Here is a 17,259-nt window from a genome sequence, read left to right as displayed (position 1 = left end):
CTCACGGTTTGGTTTAAGCCACAAAAACTAGACGTCTAAGTTGAGGAAAACATCGTGGTTTGGGTTAAAATACGACCCGTTCACCACATGTCTGAAGCTTCTCCTCCATGTACTGGGTTACCACGGCGACAAGTCCCACCCCAGCTAATAAACGACTCGCTGGCTGAAAAGAAGAAACACAAAAGCAGTAAAATGAGAAACAAAGATATGTGGCATACAACACAAACAAGCGTACTCTGGTAGAGGGCGTTTCCTCTGACAACGCTGCATCAGTTTGGTCAAATAGGAAGGTAATTTTCAGGAGACTGGGTTGACTATTTGGATAGATACTGCATGATTTCTGAAAGCCACACTGATGTATTATTTCATGCATTTCCTTTAGGTAGTGTCTACAGATACGGACCCGTACCCGTAGCCTGTGGCCTACGGATACGGCACTTTGCCTTACCATAAATATTAATGAGACGTACATGAATATTAATGAGCCGGCTGATGAACGCGCTTTGTGATTGGCTGGTAATCCGACGTACATAAATATTAATGAGCCGGTTTGGTAATCCGAGTGATGAAGGCGCTTCCGTGATTCGAGGTGAATCTGCGTGCCGAGCCTGTCATCTGCGTGCCGAGCCTGTCGTGTCAGTCATCTGCTGTTCTCTTTTCTATCATGCATAATGTCTTATAAATATCATTATCTGACTTTTTCACGGACAGTGATTTGGGGGTTGAAATCGGCACTACTATTAAAAATAGCAAAACTTTTTATTGACGTGACCCTGTTCTAATAAAGCACAAACAGCAAACAAAACAAATGGCGGAACTAACAGCCAGCAAACTACAAGGAACTGGACTTCAAACAATTTATACACGGCGTCTAAAAGCGTAAAAACTGCAATGTCTAAAGTGTGAGAGGAGACGGTGTATTTTTGGTTAAATTATACAATGTTCGCCGTCAAAGTCATTCATATAAACTGCCTGTAATGTGCAGCAAATAGTAGTTAACCGGCGCCAGCTCTTCAGTGACCTTAACGGGTCCGTACCTCTAGTACAGATGCTACGGGTACGGGTCCGTACCTCTAGCATCAACCTTTCCTTTATGTGTGAGCCCAGTAATAGCAAAATAGATATACGTCATATTTCTGTGAATAATTACAAAAGTATACACTGCTAAAAATGGAAGTTTTTAATGTTTTTGTTTTTAACAATTTACTGTTCTTTTGCAGCTTACCAGCAACTTATTTATGATAATAATGAATAATAACTAGTAGAATCACAGAAAAGGGTTAATTGACAAATTAACAATAAATATATAATGTGAAATGTATATCATAGAGGGTTTTACTGAATGATCAAAATGAAAAAAGTCAGACAAAAGTCAAGCAAAAAACAACAAAAACAACACAAAATATTACAGACATGAGACACAAAGCGACAACGAGAAACAAAATGAAACAAACGACACAAAACAAAACAAAAAGAGACACAAAATAAGACAAAAGAACAATCTAGTATTTTACTGTATGATCAAAACAATTTGTCATGGTCTGGAAATGATTTTAAATTTATAGTGTTACTAATTTACAATCTGCAGTTAATGTCTTCTCTGTAATTTTTACACTTTGAGGACCGGATTGGACCCTCTGGAGGACCACTTTTGGTCCACCGGCCTCATGTTGGACACTCCCTGTTTGTTTCAGAATAAAATCCTAAACGTAGGAAGGCAGTTCTACGTGGTTGAGTTCAGGACGTTGAAAAGACGACCTTCATGCCGCACTTCCTGTGGGAAAACGCGTCTCGTCCTCTTTTCCCATCAGCCTCCCTGCTCACTGCTGCAGCTCTGAAAGTGAGGAGATAAGACAGAAATTTGATTATTTAAAGTCCCCGAAAAGAAATTAGCGCAAAATGAAAGGAACACAAACCTGTCCTCTATCTGGTGATCTCTCTGAAGGTCACGTTACAGAGCAGATGAGGGTTTTATGCGACAACTTGTTGTTCGAGAGACGAGCGATTATTGGAGCTGGAGCGGCCTAGTCGGTGAAATATGAGACTTCTGACTGAGATTCAGCTAAATTTGTCTCACAAGAACGCCGTACATGTGTTTTGCTTGTGCGAATAAACTCATTTAAATGTAATCAGTCCTGGAAAGAGCAACTTTGATGGAATTAAAAATCTAAAATGCAGAATTGTACCTTAAAAGAGCCAGAAAATGAAGACTGAATGTGAAGAAGTTGCATCTGTTAGCTATTTTATTTTTACTGTAGTTACCTCAGAAAACATGAAGCAGAAAAATCTGTCAGTTTCCCTTCAGACAACTATCAACAGCCTGAAGCAATGGAGAATCTGTGAAGTGAAGGAAGCAGCCAACGCACACAAACAACCGGGCGAACAAAAAATAAAACAATAAATAACGTTTCAAAAAGATCGTCTGAAACGCCTGCTGTCAGTTAAAGCTCCCCTTTTCCTCCAGTTGAGCTAAAATCCCTTTAAAAAATGTGATGAAGGAGACCAAATTCCCTCCAGTTTCACGGTAGCTTTTAGATGTTTCAGTTTGAGTGGAATTCAGCCGTAGATCAAGTTAACTGGCAGCATGTAGACGCCAGATGCAGTCCTGAAACATACCTATGAGGCTGTGTTTCGCTTTTCTTCATGGGAGCTGCTGCCCAAGAATTAGATTTTCTGATTATTGTTTTCTATTATGTATATATATATTTTTTGCAAATATATGTATATATATATATATATATATATATATAGGATCCAGAAATTGTTTGCTCATTTTTTTCCTTATCTGGGTCTTGCAGGGGGGGGGGGTTTCTGTTGCTTTTGTTTGTTTGTCTTCAGGGAATTAATGGTAAATCAGCTCCAAAATCAGAAATTGTCAAAGAAACCTAATCGATAATGAATTTGCAAAATCCCAAATGTAATAAGTGGAGTTTATTACATTTGGATCCTGATTGATTTAGCAAAAGGTACAGTGCAGAACACATATTTATCAGATGCACAGACTAGAGGCAGCAGTCTTTACAGACACAAACAAGCAAACTCACATTGTTTTAATAAAGGAAATAATTTCACACATGATCTGATTTCATGCTGCACAAACCGGCAGGGTGGAGAAGCTGGAGATCTGCAGCTTAAAACAGCTGACTGTAGCTCATCTTACTGCAGAGATAAATATGTTGCATTTCTTCTGGATGCTTCACGGTAAAACTCGCCACATGTTTTACCAGATTAGTGTGAAAACAGCAGCAGTAGAAAGTTTAACGTATGGGATTGTAGTAAGATAAAAGTGAATCTGTTATCAATGACACTACATGGTAATTTTCTGTGTGAAAGCTCCCCCATTCACTTTAAATACGCTGAATGTCTATTTCTAACCATATATCGTGCCAAACATGTAGTTTCATGTCATGAACTTCCTGCTCAGGCTGAGTTTAAAGTGTCTGTATACATCAGCTCTGCAGCTCCGCTTGGCTGCAGCTGCTGCTTATAGAGGAATCAGAATAGAAACGGACATTTTCCACATATTTGAAGCTTCCCATGAGACAAATTAGTAAAATACCGCTGGGTATTTCTCCTCTCGCTGCCTCTGACCGGGCAGGAGTCGTTCCTGTTTCCACAACGTTTCATTTTTATCACAGTGGACACCAAAATGCACGCATATAGCAGGAGAAATCTTAGTTTTTCTCTCTCTTATGCTATGTGAACTATCTCTGGACAAACTGTTAGCCCTGTGGTTTCTTCGTGAAGCCGATGTTATACGACTTGATTTGATTTGTGGGACATTTCCATCCGTCTTCCTTTCCTCTTTTAACTCAGGCGAGGTTCTCGTATGAAGGGAAAATAACCGTCTCCATTCTTTAATTGGCCCGATTGAATCCGCACGGCCTGTAGTTAAAAGCTGCTCCACTGGATATCAGAGGAAGACTAATAGATTTAATGTGAACGTATTTAAGTGTCGTCTATCATTAGATTCAGAATGTGTAGTCAAAACATTTGCTCCGGCCTTACGTCTCATGTTAATATCTTGCTTGTGACCCAAACCATATATGTAAGTCCAGCACAGTGAGCTGCAATCTGCAGCGATGAGAATCACAAACAACATCTTTGCTCTATCAGCCGCCTTTAGATCAGACCGCACACGTGAATTTAAATGAGAAGCTATAGGGTAGATGGGGTGAAACTCCATCTAAAGCGGCTCCAGATGTGACGATTAATTTAATAATGCTAAATTTAAGCATGAATTTGTAACTCTGTGGTGCCTTTACTGTGGTTCTGATCTCCGTCCTTATTAAGACGTAGTTTCCACATAATGGTTTCCAGGTTTAGAGCTTTGTTACAGGATATGATTGTGTACAGTACACAACAGAAGGGACTTCACATCTGTGTAATGTCATGTAAATGTCAGATAACTAGAAATTGTTGTAAATGCATCAAGTCTAAGTTGGAAAGTAGGGTGCTTTCTTTGGTGTAAAATTAAAAGTACAGTGCACTTTTCCATACTGAGATTAAAACAGCTCATTTTTCCATGCTTCATATGTCCCCCTTCCCTTTTTTGATGTTAATCCTCAGCATGCAGGACTCTTTAAAGATCATTTTTGTGTTTCTCTGTCTTCCTCTTTAAGACACCAAAGATGTTGAGTTGGGTTCGAGTCAGGCGACATACTTGGCCAGGTCACAGTTTTCGCTTTTTTCTTTCTCAGAAACTCTTGTGTGATTTTGGCGTTGTGCTCTGGATCATTATCATGCTGGAATATTCCTCATCTGCCAGTTTCTACAGCCTGGAAGTCATCCTGTCTGCCAGTGTTTTGATATATCCACACTGACCGTCATCTCTCGGAGTCGCAGCCTCTTAAGATCACAACTCTGTGCTTCACTGTAGGGCCATGCATTCACTGTGGTGGTCCTAACCAAACATGATGGATGCTATCTGACCCAAACAGCTTTATCTTGGTCTCATCCAACCAAAATGGATATGAGATGGACAGGGGGATTGGTGCGGCAGCAGCACTAATGCAGGTGTTGTATCAAACCATTGTGGTGAAGAGGGAGCTGAGCCTCAAGGAGAAGCTCTCAGTTTACCGTCCATCTACGTTCCAGCCTTCATCTATGGTCATGAGCTCTGGGTAGTGACCCAAAGAATGAGATCGCGGATACAAAAGGTCTTCCTCCATAGGGTGTCTGGGCTCAGCCTTACAGATAGGGTGAGAAGCTCAGACATCCGGAGGTGAGCTCAGAGTAGAGCTGCTGATTCTTCTCCTCTAAAGGAACCAGTGGAGGTGGTTTGGATATCTGATGCCTCCAGGGAGACTTCCTTTGGAGGTTTTCCAAACACGTCCACCTGGGAGCAGACCCCAGAACAGACCCAGAACCTGCTGGAGGGATTATGTATCTCATCTGGCCTGGAAACGTCTCAGAATCCCCCAGGAAGAGCTGGAAAACATTGCTGAGTGGAGGGACATCTGGAATGACCTGCTTCATCTGCTGCCTTCACGACCCGACCAAGAAAATAGATGGATGGATGGATGGATGGATGGATGGATGGATGGATGGATGGATGGATGGATGGATGGATGGATGGATAATCTGACCAAAGAATTTGCTGTCAATATTCATTAAGCCTTCCTTCATGGTTTTAGCAAACTTTCAACTTGCAGTTTTGTGCTTTAAAGGACAAAAGGCCTTCTTTCCTTGGCTGCTGTCCGTAGACGTATGGAGACATTATGCAATGCCCTCCCAAGTCATTAGGAATTTTCCTGTCTGGTTTTCCAGCGCTAAATTGTACAAGAAGCACACTGTCTGTCGTGTCACTGTAGCTGTGATTAGTGGTACCGTCACTCATTCTGCCTCAGGATTCCTGTTGCAGTGATGTTTCCACTGATTTTTATCACCATCTTACTGCATGTTTTCCAGTCTCTATGAAATCCCACGAACCGATTTTTTAGTCTGTCTTGCAACTCTTTTCCATGGGAAGCCATGATGGAGACATGCAGATAGTCACAGTCCATTAGATCAAAAATGAAGACTAGAAAAGCACTCGGAGAGCGCAGACCTCCGCCAGGCCATCTGTTTGTCTGTCTGTTTGTCTGTTAACAGCATAACTCAAAAAGTTATGGACAGATTTTCACCAAATTTTTACAGAATGTCCGGAAGAGCAAAAGTAACAATCGATTAGATTTTGGAGGTGATCCGGATCACCGTCTGGATCCAGGATTTTTTTGAAGGACTCTGTACAATTGAGAGATGGCCGACATTCTGTAAAATTTTGGTGAAAATCCGTCCATAACTTTTTGAGTTATGCTGTTAACAGACAAACAGACAAACAGAAAAACTCCAGTGATTACATAACCTCCTGGCGGAGGTAAAAATTCTGCTGTTTACAGGTTATTTTATAATCCTGTTCATGCAGTTATGCAAATTGGATGATCAGATATTTTCTATCTCGTGTGTCAAAGAGCGCACATGTTTTCACTTTTGTTGCATTGAGTTTATCCTTTTGAGACTTTGGTTTGCCAGAGCTGAAGAGGTGATGGATCATTGGAGCATAGATGTAGTGGAGAGGAGCCTGTGGTGGAAATAACATGGACATGAAAGTGTCTAATGCTCTGGATAGAAAAAGGAAGTTGGCACTCAAAGCAAGGACTACAGTCTAAAAAAGAAAACAATGGAGGAAGAGGCTCATGTGTAATGATCCACTGCTAGAAGGAGACAACAGTTGTGTTCTACTGGTTTTAGAAACGACAACTGTCATTTTTAGACACAAAATTTGATGCATGTAGAGACCCACAATACTTTGTAAGATATTTATTACTGTTTACCTCTGGCCTATTTATAGTTACGCTACTGTTCAAAAGACATTTCCATGTTTTCCATTCATGTGCTATCATAACTGCACAAGGGTTTTCTAATCATCAATGAGCCTTTCAGCACCATTAGCTAACACAATGTAGCATTAGAACACAGGAGTGATGGTTGCTGGAAATGTTCCTCTGTACCCCTATGGAGATATTCCATTAAACATCAGCTGTTTACAGATACAATAGTCATTTACCACATTAACTATGTCTACACTGGATTTATCATTCATTTAATGTTATCTTCATTGGGAAAAAAACTGCTGGTAGCTTATTTATCACCACTTCAGTTGAAAAAAATATCTATAATCCATGTCAAGTGTGAGACTTTTGTCTGACACACTTTCTTTTTTTAGAAACTTAAAACCTTTTAGATCATTTTAATGCAACTGGAACAAAAACATGTAATTTCCATTTCACCCAGAACATATTTACCAAAGTAATTTGTATAAGAATTGTTTAGTGTTTTTTTTTTTTATGTGTTCCTTTCTGACCCCACGCTGTCATGCCACATTTATTTGTGATCCGGTTTCCTATTTCCTTAAACTTCCTCCTCAGTACTTCGGGGTGGTTTTGTGGGATTCTGATAGGGATTCTTCCCCCGGCTGCTGCTGGACAGAAACCTCGTCCAGGACTGATGACAGACAGACGGACGGGGACCGAGCTGTGTTTGGATAGTAAACAATCTGGCTGTACAGAAAACACACAAAACAGAGGAGCAGAAGTTACAGAACATTTGTGTTTATCTTTCCCCCGTCGCCCCTTCACTCGGGACTCTGTGTGTGTTTGGTCATTGTGGGGAATAATCTGATAAGATCGAGCTGAGCATGTGGATCCCCAGTGGCAAGTCACCAGTCGTAGTGTTCACACAGAAGAAAAGACAGAAAATGGGACTTTTTGTCTGTTCTAGTGGATGGTTTAGGGTTTATAATCATCCTGGGACTGAGTGATGATTTGCTGTCTAACTGAAGGCAATCTTATTTCAAATATTCTTGTTGAAAGTGGGCATTTTACAAGCAATGTGGAATTTAAACCGCTATGTTTTGGGGGTTTCTTCCCAAGCCTTCATGTCTATGATACTATTTATCTATCAGTAGTTTTATTTAATAAAGTTTCTCTTTATTTGTCTTTTTAAATTCTGGAGATTTTATGACTTGTCTGTTGTATTTTGCTGCCTTGTGAAGCACTTTGTAAATGGATTTTGACTAATGTTCCATAAATAAAGATTATTGCACTCTCCAAACCCTCAGGAAAACTTGCCGTTTTGATTGTGTTAGGTTGCCAGCTCAGAGGTTGTTGTTTCTCGTAGTGACGGGGATTTTTAAAAGGGAAATATCCGATTTATACCCAACGTCTACGTTTTGGGAGTCAGACTAAACAAACGCCGCCCTCTTGTGGCGTGCTGTGGCAGCACATCTTTTGGATGATGAAGGTTGTATTGATCGGGCTCATTATGATCAATCAGAAAGGCATCTGGGGAGTTTTGAGGCCAATGAACGCCTTGGACTCTTTGAGCGATTGGTAACAAGACGATCAGTGTTATTGGTGTTAATGAGAAAGTTGGACAATCATCATTCTTGTGTCTTCGTTCATAAAGAGCTGCTATGTGGAGCTACAGAGACATTAAATAACCTTTGGCTGAGTTCAGAGCTAATAACCGTGACATGGGATCAACTCTGATCTGCTGGTTTCCAATCCTGTGAACTTCCAGAGCCTCATTCCTCCCAGAGACTTTAAAGCACCAGTAGCTTATTTTCTAATATTATTCGTGGCTGTTTTTAGGAGTGCGGTTGTGTGTTTGTGTGTGATGGTTGTTTTCAGTGAATGCTTCTCATTGTTGTGGTCATTAGTATACAAGATCCTGATCTCAATGAGATTATCCATAAATCCATTTGGGATTTTATGTGTTTTTTATTCAGCTTTTAAGAAGCCCCCAGGACAGTTTTTTCCCCCCGGACAGAATAATTTCATAAAAATTAAAATGATTTACCATGACAAGATTCAAATCTGTTTTTGCTTTGGTCTGATATGCAGTTGGAGGGCGACATAATGTGGTTTTATTAATTATAAATTCTAAATTAAAAACACCCTCGCTCTATATCCATAACAAGCAGCCATATGTCTGCGGTTTGCACTAAAGCTTAAAGAGCTCCAAATCTGGAAAAGATCCAAAATTCCAAACAGAAAAAAAGAAAGTTAAATAAGGTCACTGGCAGATTTGTGATTTGTGAAGCTTTGAGTAATTTTCCAGTTGCTTTATGTTCAATGTGTATGCAACTATATCATCTTTCTGTTTATTGTGATGGCATGAATTTTGAGAAAAGTGGCAACTCAAGCCACAAAACACTGATCCAGCTCTGTACATAGACGTGTTTAGACTATAGAGAGTATTAATAGTGACGTTTCTACATAACAGAATGTGTTTGCTAAACCAGCTGCCATCATTACTTTATTATAATCTGTACACTAGCTATAGTAAACGACATGCTACTCAGCGTTTCTAATGTGTTCCTGCAGCACATAAACAGCTCGACTGTCACGTTGGAGCAAATAAATAAATACACAAATGAATCAGTCTTCCTGCTGTTTCACTCCAGCTAGTTATAAACACACAGAAATGTACTTCTCTTTTGCTATGTTAAGCTTTTTGGTTTTTATTTAAAATTTGATTTGTTCGCTAAATAAACTCCAACTGCGAAAACAAATGCTAAGATTCTCCTTGTGCCATCATCCTCCGTTGTTGTTGCCTACTTTGAGAAGAATGTCGGCTGCAGTTCCCAGTCGCTCTTTTCTGGGTTTCCCATGCTTTCTTCTTCTTTATTCCCACTGACTAACTCCTCTCTGCTTATTTCTGCCAGCGGAGCTACGATTTTCAGCTCTGTTTGCTTTGACCTTAACTTTTAAATCCAAATGTTTTTAATTTGATTATTTGTTGCAATATTTATATTTTCTTTTCTCTTACTGGCATTCATTTCCAGTGGTTTACTGCCAGACATCAGTGATGTTACTGGCTGGGAGTGGTTGCACAGCATAGTGTCCAACATGAGGCCCGTGGTCCAAGTCCTCCAGAGGGTCCAATCTGACCCTCAAAGTGTAAAAATTACAGAGAAGACATTAACTGCAGATTGTAAATTAGTAAAACTATAAATTTAAAATCATTTCTAGACCATGTCAAGTAAAATACTAGATTGTTGTTTTTTTCATTTTGTGTCTCATTTTTGTAATATTTTGTCTTGTTTTTGTTGTTTTTGTCTGATTTGTCGTTTGTTTCATTTTGTTGCTTTGTTTCCTTTTATTTGTTGCTTTTTGTCTTGTTTTTGTCATTTTGTATCTTTTTTCTCGCTTGTGTCGTTTGTCCATTTTTTTGTAGTTTTGTGCCTCGTTTTTGAAATATTTTGTCGTTTTTTGTCTTTTTTGGTCTGACTTTAGTCATTTGGATCATAAAGTAAATACAATATTGTTCAGTTCCAGATACCTGTGATTTAATGTTTGGTTGTTGCTAGAGGTACGGACCCATACCCGTAGCCTGTGGACTACGGATACTGCACTTGCCATTTGCCAATCAGATACGCGAGATCTGGTCACGTGACTCCCGGTAGACGCTAGTGGTACGGACCCGTAGCATCGGTACTACAGGTACGGACCCTAAACCTGACCCTAACCTTAACCTTTGCTTACCTTTCAACAGTTTGCAGTGGTTAGCAGCTTCTTGACTCGCGAGACTCACGTACGGGTCCGTATCTGTCTGGCAAATGGAAAGTGCCGTATCCGTAGCCTGTGGGCTACAGATATGGGTCCGTATCTGTAGACACTACCTTAATGTTTTGTGTCTTTTTGTCGATAAACTCTGATCTGGAAGTTGTAATGTGGAAATGATAAACTGAGGCATAATTGTTTTTGAAATTTATCTTATTTTTTTAAGAAATTGCAGGTTGTTCATATTTTTTTGTAAAAAGATAATTCCTTAAATGTGAAAATTTTAAGTATGTACTGTTTTTGTGCTAAAACAAAGGAAAAAATTGGAGTTGTCTGATTTTACTGGTCACTTGAGATCAAATTGGGCTGAATGTGGAGCCTGAACTAAGATGAATTTGACCCCACTGGCGTATAGGACGGTCTAACTGAGATTAACTAAAGCACCAAAATTTATTGATATGAAGGAACTTGTGTGTTTGTAGAAAAGAAAAATGAATAAGGCTCATAAAAGACTTGACCAAACCCAGTTCAACATTTTGATTTTCTTTGTGTGTTGCTTTGAAAACAGGAAAAATACATGAGTAAGAGATCATTTTGTTTCAGTCTCTTGAGCTTGTTTGGTTTGAGGTTTTACAAAAGTTTCTCAAAGAAGTCTCTGTTTCGTTCTTTCAGATTGTCTTTCCTGCCAAACCGGAGCTACAGCGACAACGGCAGGATGATACTGGGCCACGAGCACGAGTCCCAGGACTCTCTTTGACCACGAAGAGGAGGACTTTTCAATAACAGAACTGCAGCATCGTCATAAGATGTGGCAGAGTTGGACCACCGTGACCTGACGGGACTGACCTGGATACTCACTCTACGAACCAGCATCTTTATTTTTTCACTCCTTTGGACTCTAAATGAGCAAGATGAAGCATCTTGGTGCAGAACTGAAGAAATGGAATACTTGTATGAACATGCCAGCCATATGTTTCCAGATCTAGCACCCAAAGAACTATTCCTTCGACATCTCGATCACAACATGGAGACATCAAGAAACTACAACCTGCTACGAGCTGCAAGACGCCTTCTGCTTGTTCACCTCTTAGATGACATTCTGTTACAGTTTAACTTAAAGAGACGTTTCATTTGACTGAAGTTTCATATTTTCTACAGCGATGTGTTTACTTATCAAACACATCAAAGATTATTCAGTTTTGCAATAGTTGTGAACAAAACACCAAAGACTGAGGATGTGGATCTAAATTAATTGAAGTTCTGTCCTGTTAAAAAGGCAATGAAACATGTTTTCATGGCACATAAAACATTGTTGGACTCCAAATCTGGTCACAGCCAACAGTAAAGTTTGAAGAGCAGCTGTGGAAACTTCAACTGTCGGTGTTAAATCTGTTTTCTGGACTTCATCATTATCATCCTGCCAAACGCAACAGTCATGTATGTAGTAATAAACTTTTTGTAAATTAAAAAGGTGCGAAGATTTTGTAAAGTTCCAAAGCTCTGAAAGCACCTGCATATACGAGCTCTGGACAGACACATCGTCATATACGTGTATCTGAACGAGTAAAAGCTTCAGGAGTATGAGAAAATCAACTGGTCTGCTAGTTATTGATCATGAAATGCTTCAGCACAGTTTCTTCAATGCAGATGAAGCTGCTTTGCATGGGGAGAAGTTGGAGATTGGAGATTGTTTTCAGACACAGCAGCTACTTATGGAGACGTCAGACGTAGTTTAGACCAGAGACCAGGAGCTGAAGTTGAAATGATTCTTGCTTTTGTTGTTTTCACGCTTTAGAAACTGAACCTGCAGCTGGAGGGAAGCAGCTAAAAACCACAACGAGAAGCCTGAAGACACCAACCATCCTGCAGCTGCACAACCATGATCTTTCACCAGATTCAATTCATCAAAGACCTCATGGTGTATTTTTAAACTGACCAAGTTGTTCCACTTGTTGGGGAACCTACAGCAAACGGAGGTCAACTGAAGCATCAGCTTAAATTAAATACTTTAAATCACTCAACATGTCTAACAGGTCTCCACAAAGGTTGGTGATCAGCTGATTGTCATCTCTTCCAACATTCAAACCCGTATAATCTTTGTTTTCGGTACATGTTGTGGTTTTAAAGTTGACGACTGCAGAATAACTCCTACCAAGCACACAAACTTCCTCATTAAGACTTCTACATCCACTTCATGATCCACAACATCTGACCAACCCATGGGACCTTTTCTCTTTCTCTTAAGTTTTGGGAATGAACCCAAACTATCATTTATTTATTAAAGTTTAGAAGACAAAAAATGATCAGATTCGACTGACTGAAATGTTAATCATAATCCACCATCAGATTATTAAGAACTTTTTGAAAGCTTTCAAATCACAAGCAGCAGCACAAGCATGAGCATGTGGGTTATACTTTTATTATTTTGTTTTTTCAACATGATGAATCTCTAAACACCTTTAATTGATGTGGCTGGTAGACATCTTTCCTATTGGTTAAAATCCACCGAAAAAAAACTTCCAACAAATCAAAAGTGGTCAAAATCATTTTTTGCTGTTCTGCACCTTTTTAACATCAGCTGGAGTGTCTTATTCCTGTCCAGTTCATGACATTATCACAACAAAAGTTTGTGTTTATTTCCTTTTGCACGGTTTGTAATTCTCTCTTTACATTTCAAAAACATCAGGACAAACAATATGAACATTTTTCTCACAAATCAAGAACAACAGACTTTGAGTCTTTGACTTTCCTGGTTTTAGTTGAACTGTTTTAAAGCCGTCAAAGTGATTTTTGACCACCAGAGGTCAAAAAGACCCCACGGCCAACAACTGCTGCATCCCGGCTGCCTTTTCTGGTCCTTGCAGTCATTTCTGAGCTTTTTAGTTTGTTGAGGAGTTAGTCCGGCTCCGTTCGTACAGCTGTAGCCATCTCCCACTGGATTGTTTCGAACACCAGTGTGGCCCAAGAGGCTCCCTCTAACTTCCACTGAATTTCATATGAAGACCACAGTTCCAGGAAGCTTTGGGTCTCCTCCTCAGACTGTTGCTGCTTGGATTTTGCTTCTATATTTACCGATTTTTAAAACACAAACACTGAACATTACTGCTACTCGCTCGGCTGTTTAAAAATGGCGCTTCTGTGTTTCCGCTGTTGACGGTCAGACTGTAACCCCGCCCCCAGCCCTGACGTACTGGGCTCTCACCTCGGCCCACCTCTGGCCCAGCAATGAGATGGTGCCGGTGCGAGTCCCAGTTTTTGGAGCCCGGAGGCGGCCCACCGCAGGTCGAAAAGCAAAAAACCGGGGCTGAATCGTGCACCGACTCCAACTTCGAACCGGAACAGCCTCGGTCGAAAAGGCCTAATAAAGAAACAGAATCAGAGCCCCAATGGGAGCTGCATTTCTGACTTTTAGATCTGATTCAGTCTCCACCAACATCTGAGAATAATATGAATCATTTTGTGTTAGATAAGCAGCATAGTGAAAACTGGGAGCAAAAAGTGGCCCAAAGCACCTGTTCACATTTAACTGTAGTCATTTGACTCAAAGATAGAACTAGAAATGGTTCTACTCCTTACTCCTCATTGTTTGTTACTAAGTTTGCATATTTATTTGTATCTGTCGCTCTTCCTGCCACAACACCTTTCAATGCTCAGCTTACAAAAGGTGTGAAACCAACACGTCTGCCTGCTGCATGTCAGCGATATCTGTGTTCTTATTTTATTTTCCTGCTGTAGAAATTACCAGTTAACTCCTCATGTTGCCTTCAGCTCCAAGTCCTGAGTCTGATACATAATCATAAACAAATAGACGATGATTCAGATTTAAATGGTTTATTTCTAAACAGTCTACGAAGATTTTATAGGTTTTGAACCTGCAACAGGCTATAAACAAAAACAACTGACAGTTTTACCTCATGAAGCTTAAAGAGTTTCTTATTCACAGACTGAGCAACATTAGGATTCATGTGGGGTCATGTTTCTATCGCTTAGCTCTGTTTTGGTCATGGAAATCTGTACATTAATTATTGGTCCTTAAACATGAAATTATTTAAAAATGCTGAATCTTCAAATGACGGTGGTGTTGTGTCTCCATAAAGTTCCTGTTAGGGTTTATATGTGGATGGACCCATATTTGTACTAAAAATACAGTCTTTGGTCGACATTTCACCAACTTTTGAGGCTCTAACATCAGTAGAATGTGATGTGTTAAAGTTTTTAGATGTTTAGACTAAACGTTGATGTGGATTCATTGGTAGGAACCAGAACCTGGTGTTCATAGAGGTCCAGATGTTCATAGAGGTCCAGGTGTTCATAGAGGTCCAGATGTTCATAGAGGTCTAGGTGTTCATAGAGGTCCAGGTGTTCATAGAGGTCCAGGTGTTCATAGAGGTCCAGATGTTCATAGAGGTCTAGGTGTTCATAGAGGTCCAGGTGTTCATAGAGGTCCAGGTGTTCATAGAGGTCCAGGTGTTCATAGAGGTCTAGATGCTCACAGAGGTCTAGATGCTCACAGAGGTCTAGATGTTCATAGAGGTCTAGATGTTCATAGAGGTCCAGGTGTTCATAGAGGTCCAGATGCTCACAGAGGTCTAGATGCTCACAGAGGTCTAGATGCTCATAGAGGTCTAGATGCTCATAGAGGTCTAGATGTTCATAGAGGTCTCGATGCTCATAGAGGTCTAGATGCTCATAGAGGTCTAGATGTTCATAGAGGTCCAGGTGTTCATAGAGGTCCAGGTGTTCATAGAGGTCCAGGTGTTCATAGAGGTCCGGATGTTCATAGAGGTCCGGATGTTCATAGAGGTCCAGGTGTTCATAGAGGTCTAGATGCTCACAGAGGTCTAGATGCTCATAGAGGTCTAGATGCTCATAGAGGTCTAGATGTTCATAGAGGTCTAGATGTTCATAGAGGTCTCGATGCTCATAGAGGTCTAGATGCTCATAGAGGTCTAGATGTTCATAGAGGTCCAGGTGTTCATAGAGGTCCAGGTGTTCATAGAGGTCCGGATGTTCATAGAGGTCCAGGTGTTCACAGAGGTCCAGATGCTCACAGAGGTCTAGATGTTCATAGAGGTCCAGATGTTCATAGAGGTCCAGATGCTCATAGAGGTCTAGATGCTCATAGAGGTCTAGATGTTCATAGAGGTCCAGATGTTCATAGAGGTCCAGGTGTTCATAGAGGTCTAGGTGTTCACAGAGGTCTAGATGCTCATAGGGGTCTAGATGCTCATAGAGGTCTAGGTGTTCATAGAGGTCCAGGTGTTCATAGAGGTCCAGGTGTTCATAGAGGTCCAGGTGTTCATAGAGGTCCAGGTGTTCATAGAGGTCCAGGTGTTCATAGAGGTCTAGATGTTCATAGAGGTCTAGATGTTGGTGTTCATAGAGGTTTGTTAGTTATTATAGGTTTGCTCTTAAATTTATTGCAGTTATGAGTCATATATGAATTAATGTGTTTCAAAGCCAGAGTTCACCCAAAAGCCTGAAAATTTAGCTTTAAGATTCATTTTCAACTTAAAATGAATGACTAAAAATATATTATCATAAGCTTAATCAAACCAAAGTTAATCAAACTACTAATCTACCTCATTGTGGTGCAACAGAAAGAGTAAAATAACCACTAAACTTATGACGTTCCACAAAATCCTGGCATAAATGCTCATGTCAACACAGTTGCATAATAAAAACAGTGTTTTCTGTCCTACTTATCACATCACCATCCCCAAAATTCAATCTGTGACCCCCTGGAGGGACCCAGTCTCTATTTTAAGAACCACTGACCAACATCTGTCAGACATGGTGAGCAGTTGCATCCCATCATCTGAGTTTTATTTTAAGCAAATTCGTTTTCCCGTTTCAGGCAGGAGGACTTTCATCTCTGCACAGCGTCTCTTCAAGACTAACATGGGCTGTGTGATGAGCTGCCGTCTTCAGTGAGACAACACGAACATCAAGCTCAGACTAATATTATTCTGTGTGGGCCTCAAGCATTTCTAACGAGCGTTTATTGTCGTTGGCCGTGGCAGGCGGCAATCAAACACAAAGCTCCTCGTCCGGAAGCCTGTTTGGTAACGGCAAAATGTGATCCCCAATCATTCCCTCTGCCGCCCAAAAACAGTCAGAGCTGATTTTCTGGGTTGACTGGCACTGACCCCGAGTCTGCTGGCCGTTCACCAATCAGAGAAAATCCAAAAGGAGGAATTCATTATTCTGCGAGTCTTCTCCAAACTCCCCGACTCCAGCACATTCTCTCTGGGATTAGAATCTGTCCAAAGTCTGAACATCTCCAGAGCTGGACCTGGGTGTTCTAAAAGCATCTCTGAGATTAATCTGAAGCTAACACGAGACAAGAAAATCATTTTTAACCCCATGAGACATTGATCCAGCACTTTGTCCTTCTATGGGCCCAAAGAAACCAGTGAAATGCAACCAGAGCTGTTTTTGTTCCTGAGTGAGTCCATCCTGATCTGCTTTTTCAACCGATACATCCACTGAAAACACAATTTGCTCGAAGATTTAAAATTAGATTTTTTTTGGAATACGGCCCTCCAAGGGATTTATCACTCATCTCCTTCCACATGGAAGCAAGAAGCCGGCATCAACTTCAAAGCAGAAACCAGCCACCTTCAGGAGCGTTCATCGTAGGAGATTCTGCTCCACATGGTTCCCATAGAAGAGCTGTAGAAGCAGCTCTTTAATACAGAAACAGATGTAT

General features: G+C 40.5%; 2 protein-coding genes across 3 annotated transcripts in view; one reads left to right on the top strand and one right to left on the bottom strand.

The window, feature by feature from the left end:
- The window catches only part of si:dkey-247m21.3 (5-hydroxytryptamine receptor 4), a 63,387-nt gene extending 51,247 nt beyond the window's left edge, over positions 1-12,140 (top strand). For both annotated transcript variants that reach the window (XR_007937405.1, XM_051938106.1), the window contains exon 7: positions 11,220-12,140. Coding sequence is in view for 1 of the 2 variants with exons in the window: in XM_051938106.1 (XP_051794066.1) it covers positions 11,220-11,304 (85 nt within the window). In the remaining variant the exon portion in view is untranslated. The remainder of the gene's footprint in view (positions 1-11,219) is intronic.
- Positions 1-17,259, bottom strand: part of LOC127530767 (cytochrome c oxidase subunit 3-like) — a 199,887-nt gene that overhangs the window by 123,043 nt on the left and 59,585 nt on the right. The window lies entirely within an intron of this gene.

This window comes from Acanthochromis polyacanthus, chromosome 18 (genome assembly GCF_021347895.1).
Source record: "Acanthochromis polyacanthus isolate Apoly-LR-REF ecotype Palm Island chromosome 18, KAUST_Apoly_ChrSc, whole genome shotgun sequence".
In the NCBI taxonomy this organism is placed as follows: domain Eukaryota; kingdom Metazoa; phylum Chordata; class Actinopteri; family Pomacentridae; genus Acanthochromis; species Acanthochromis polyacanthus.
The sequence above is the reverse complement of the archived record's forward strand: the minus strand, read 5'-3'. Positions and strand labels throughout refer to the sequence as shown.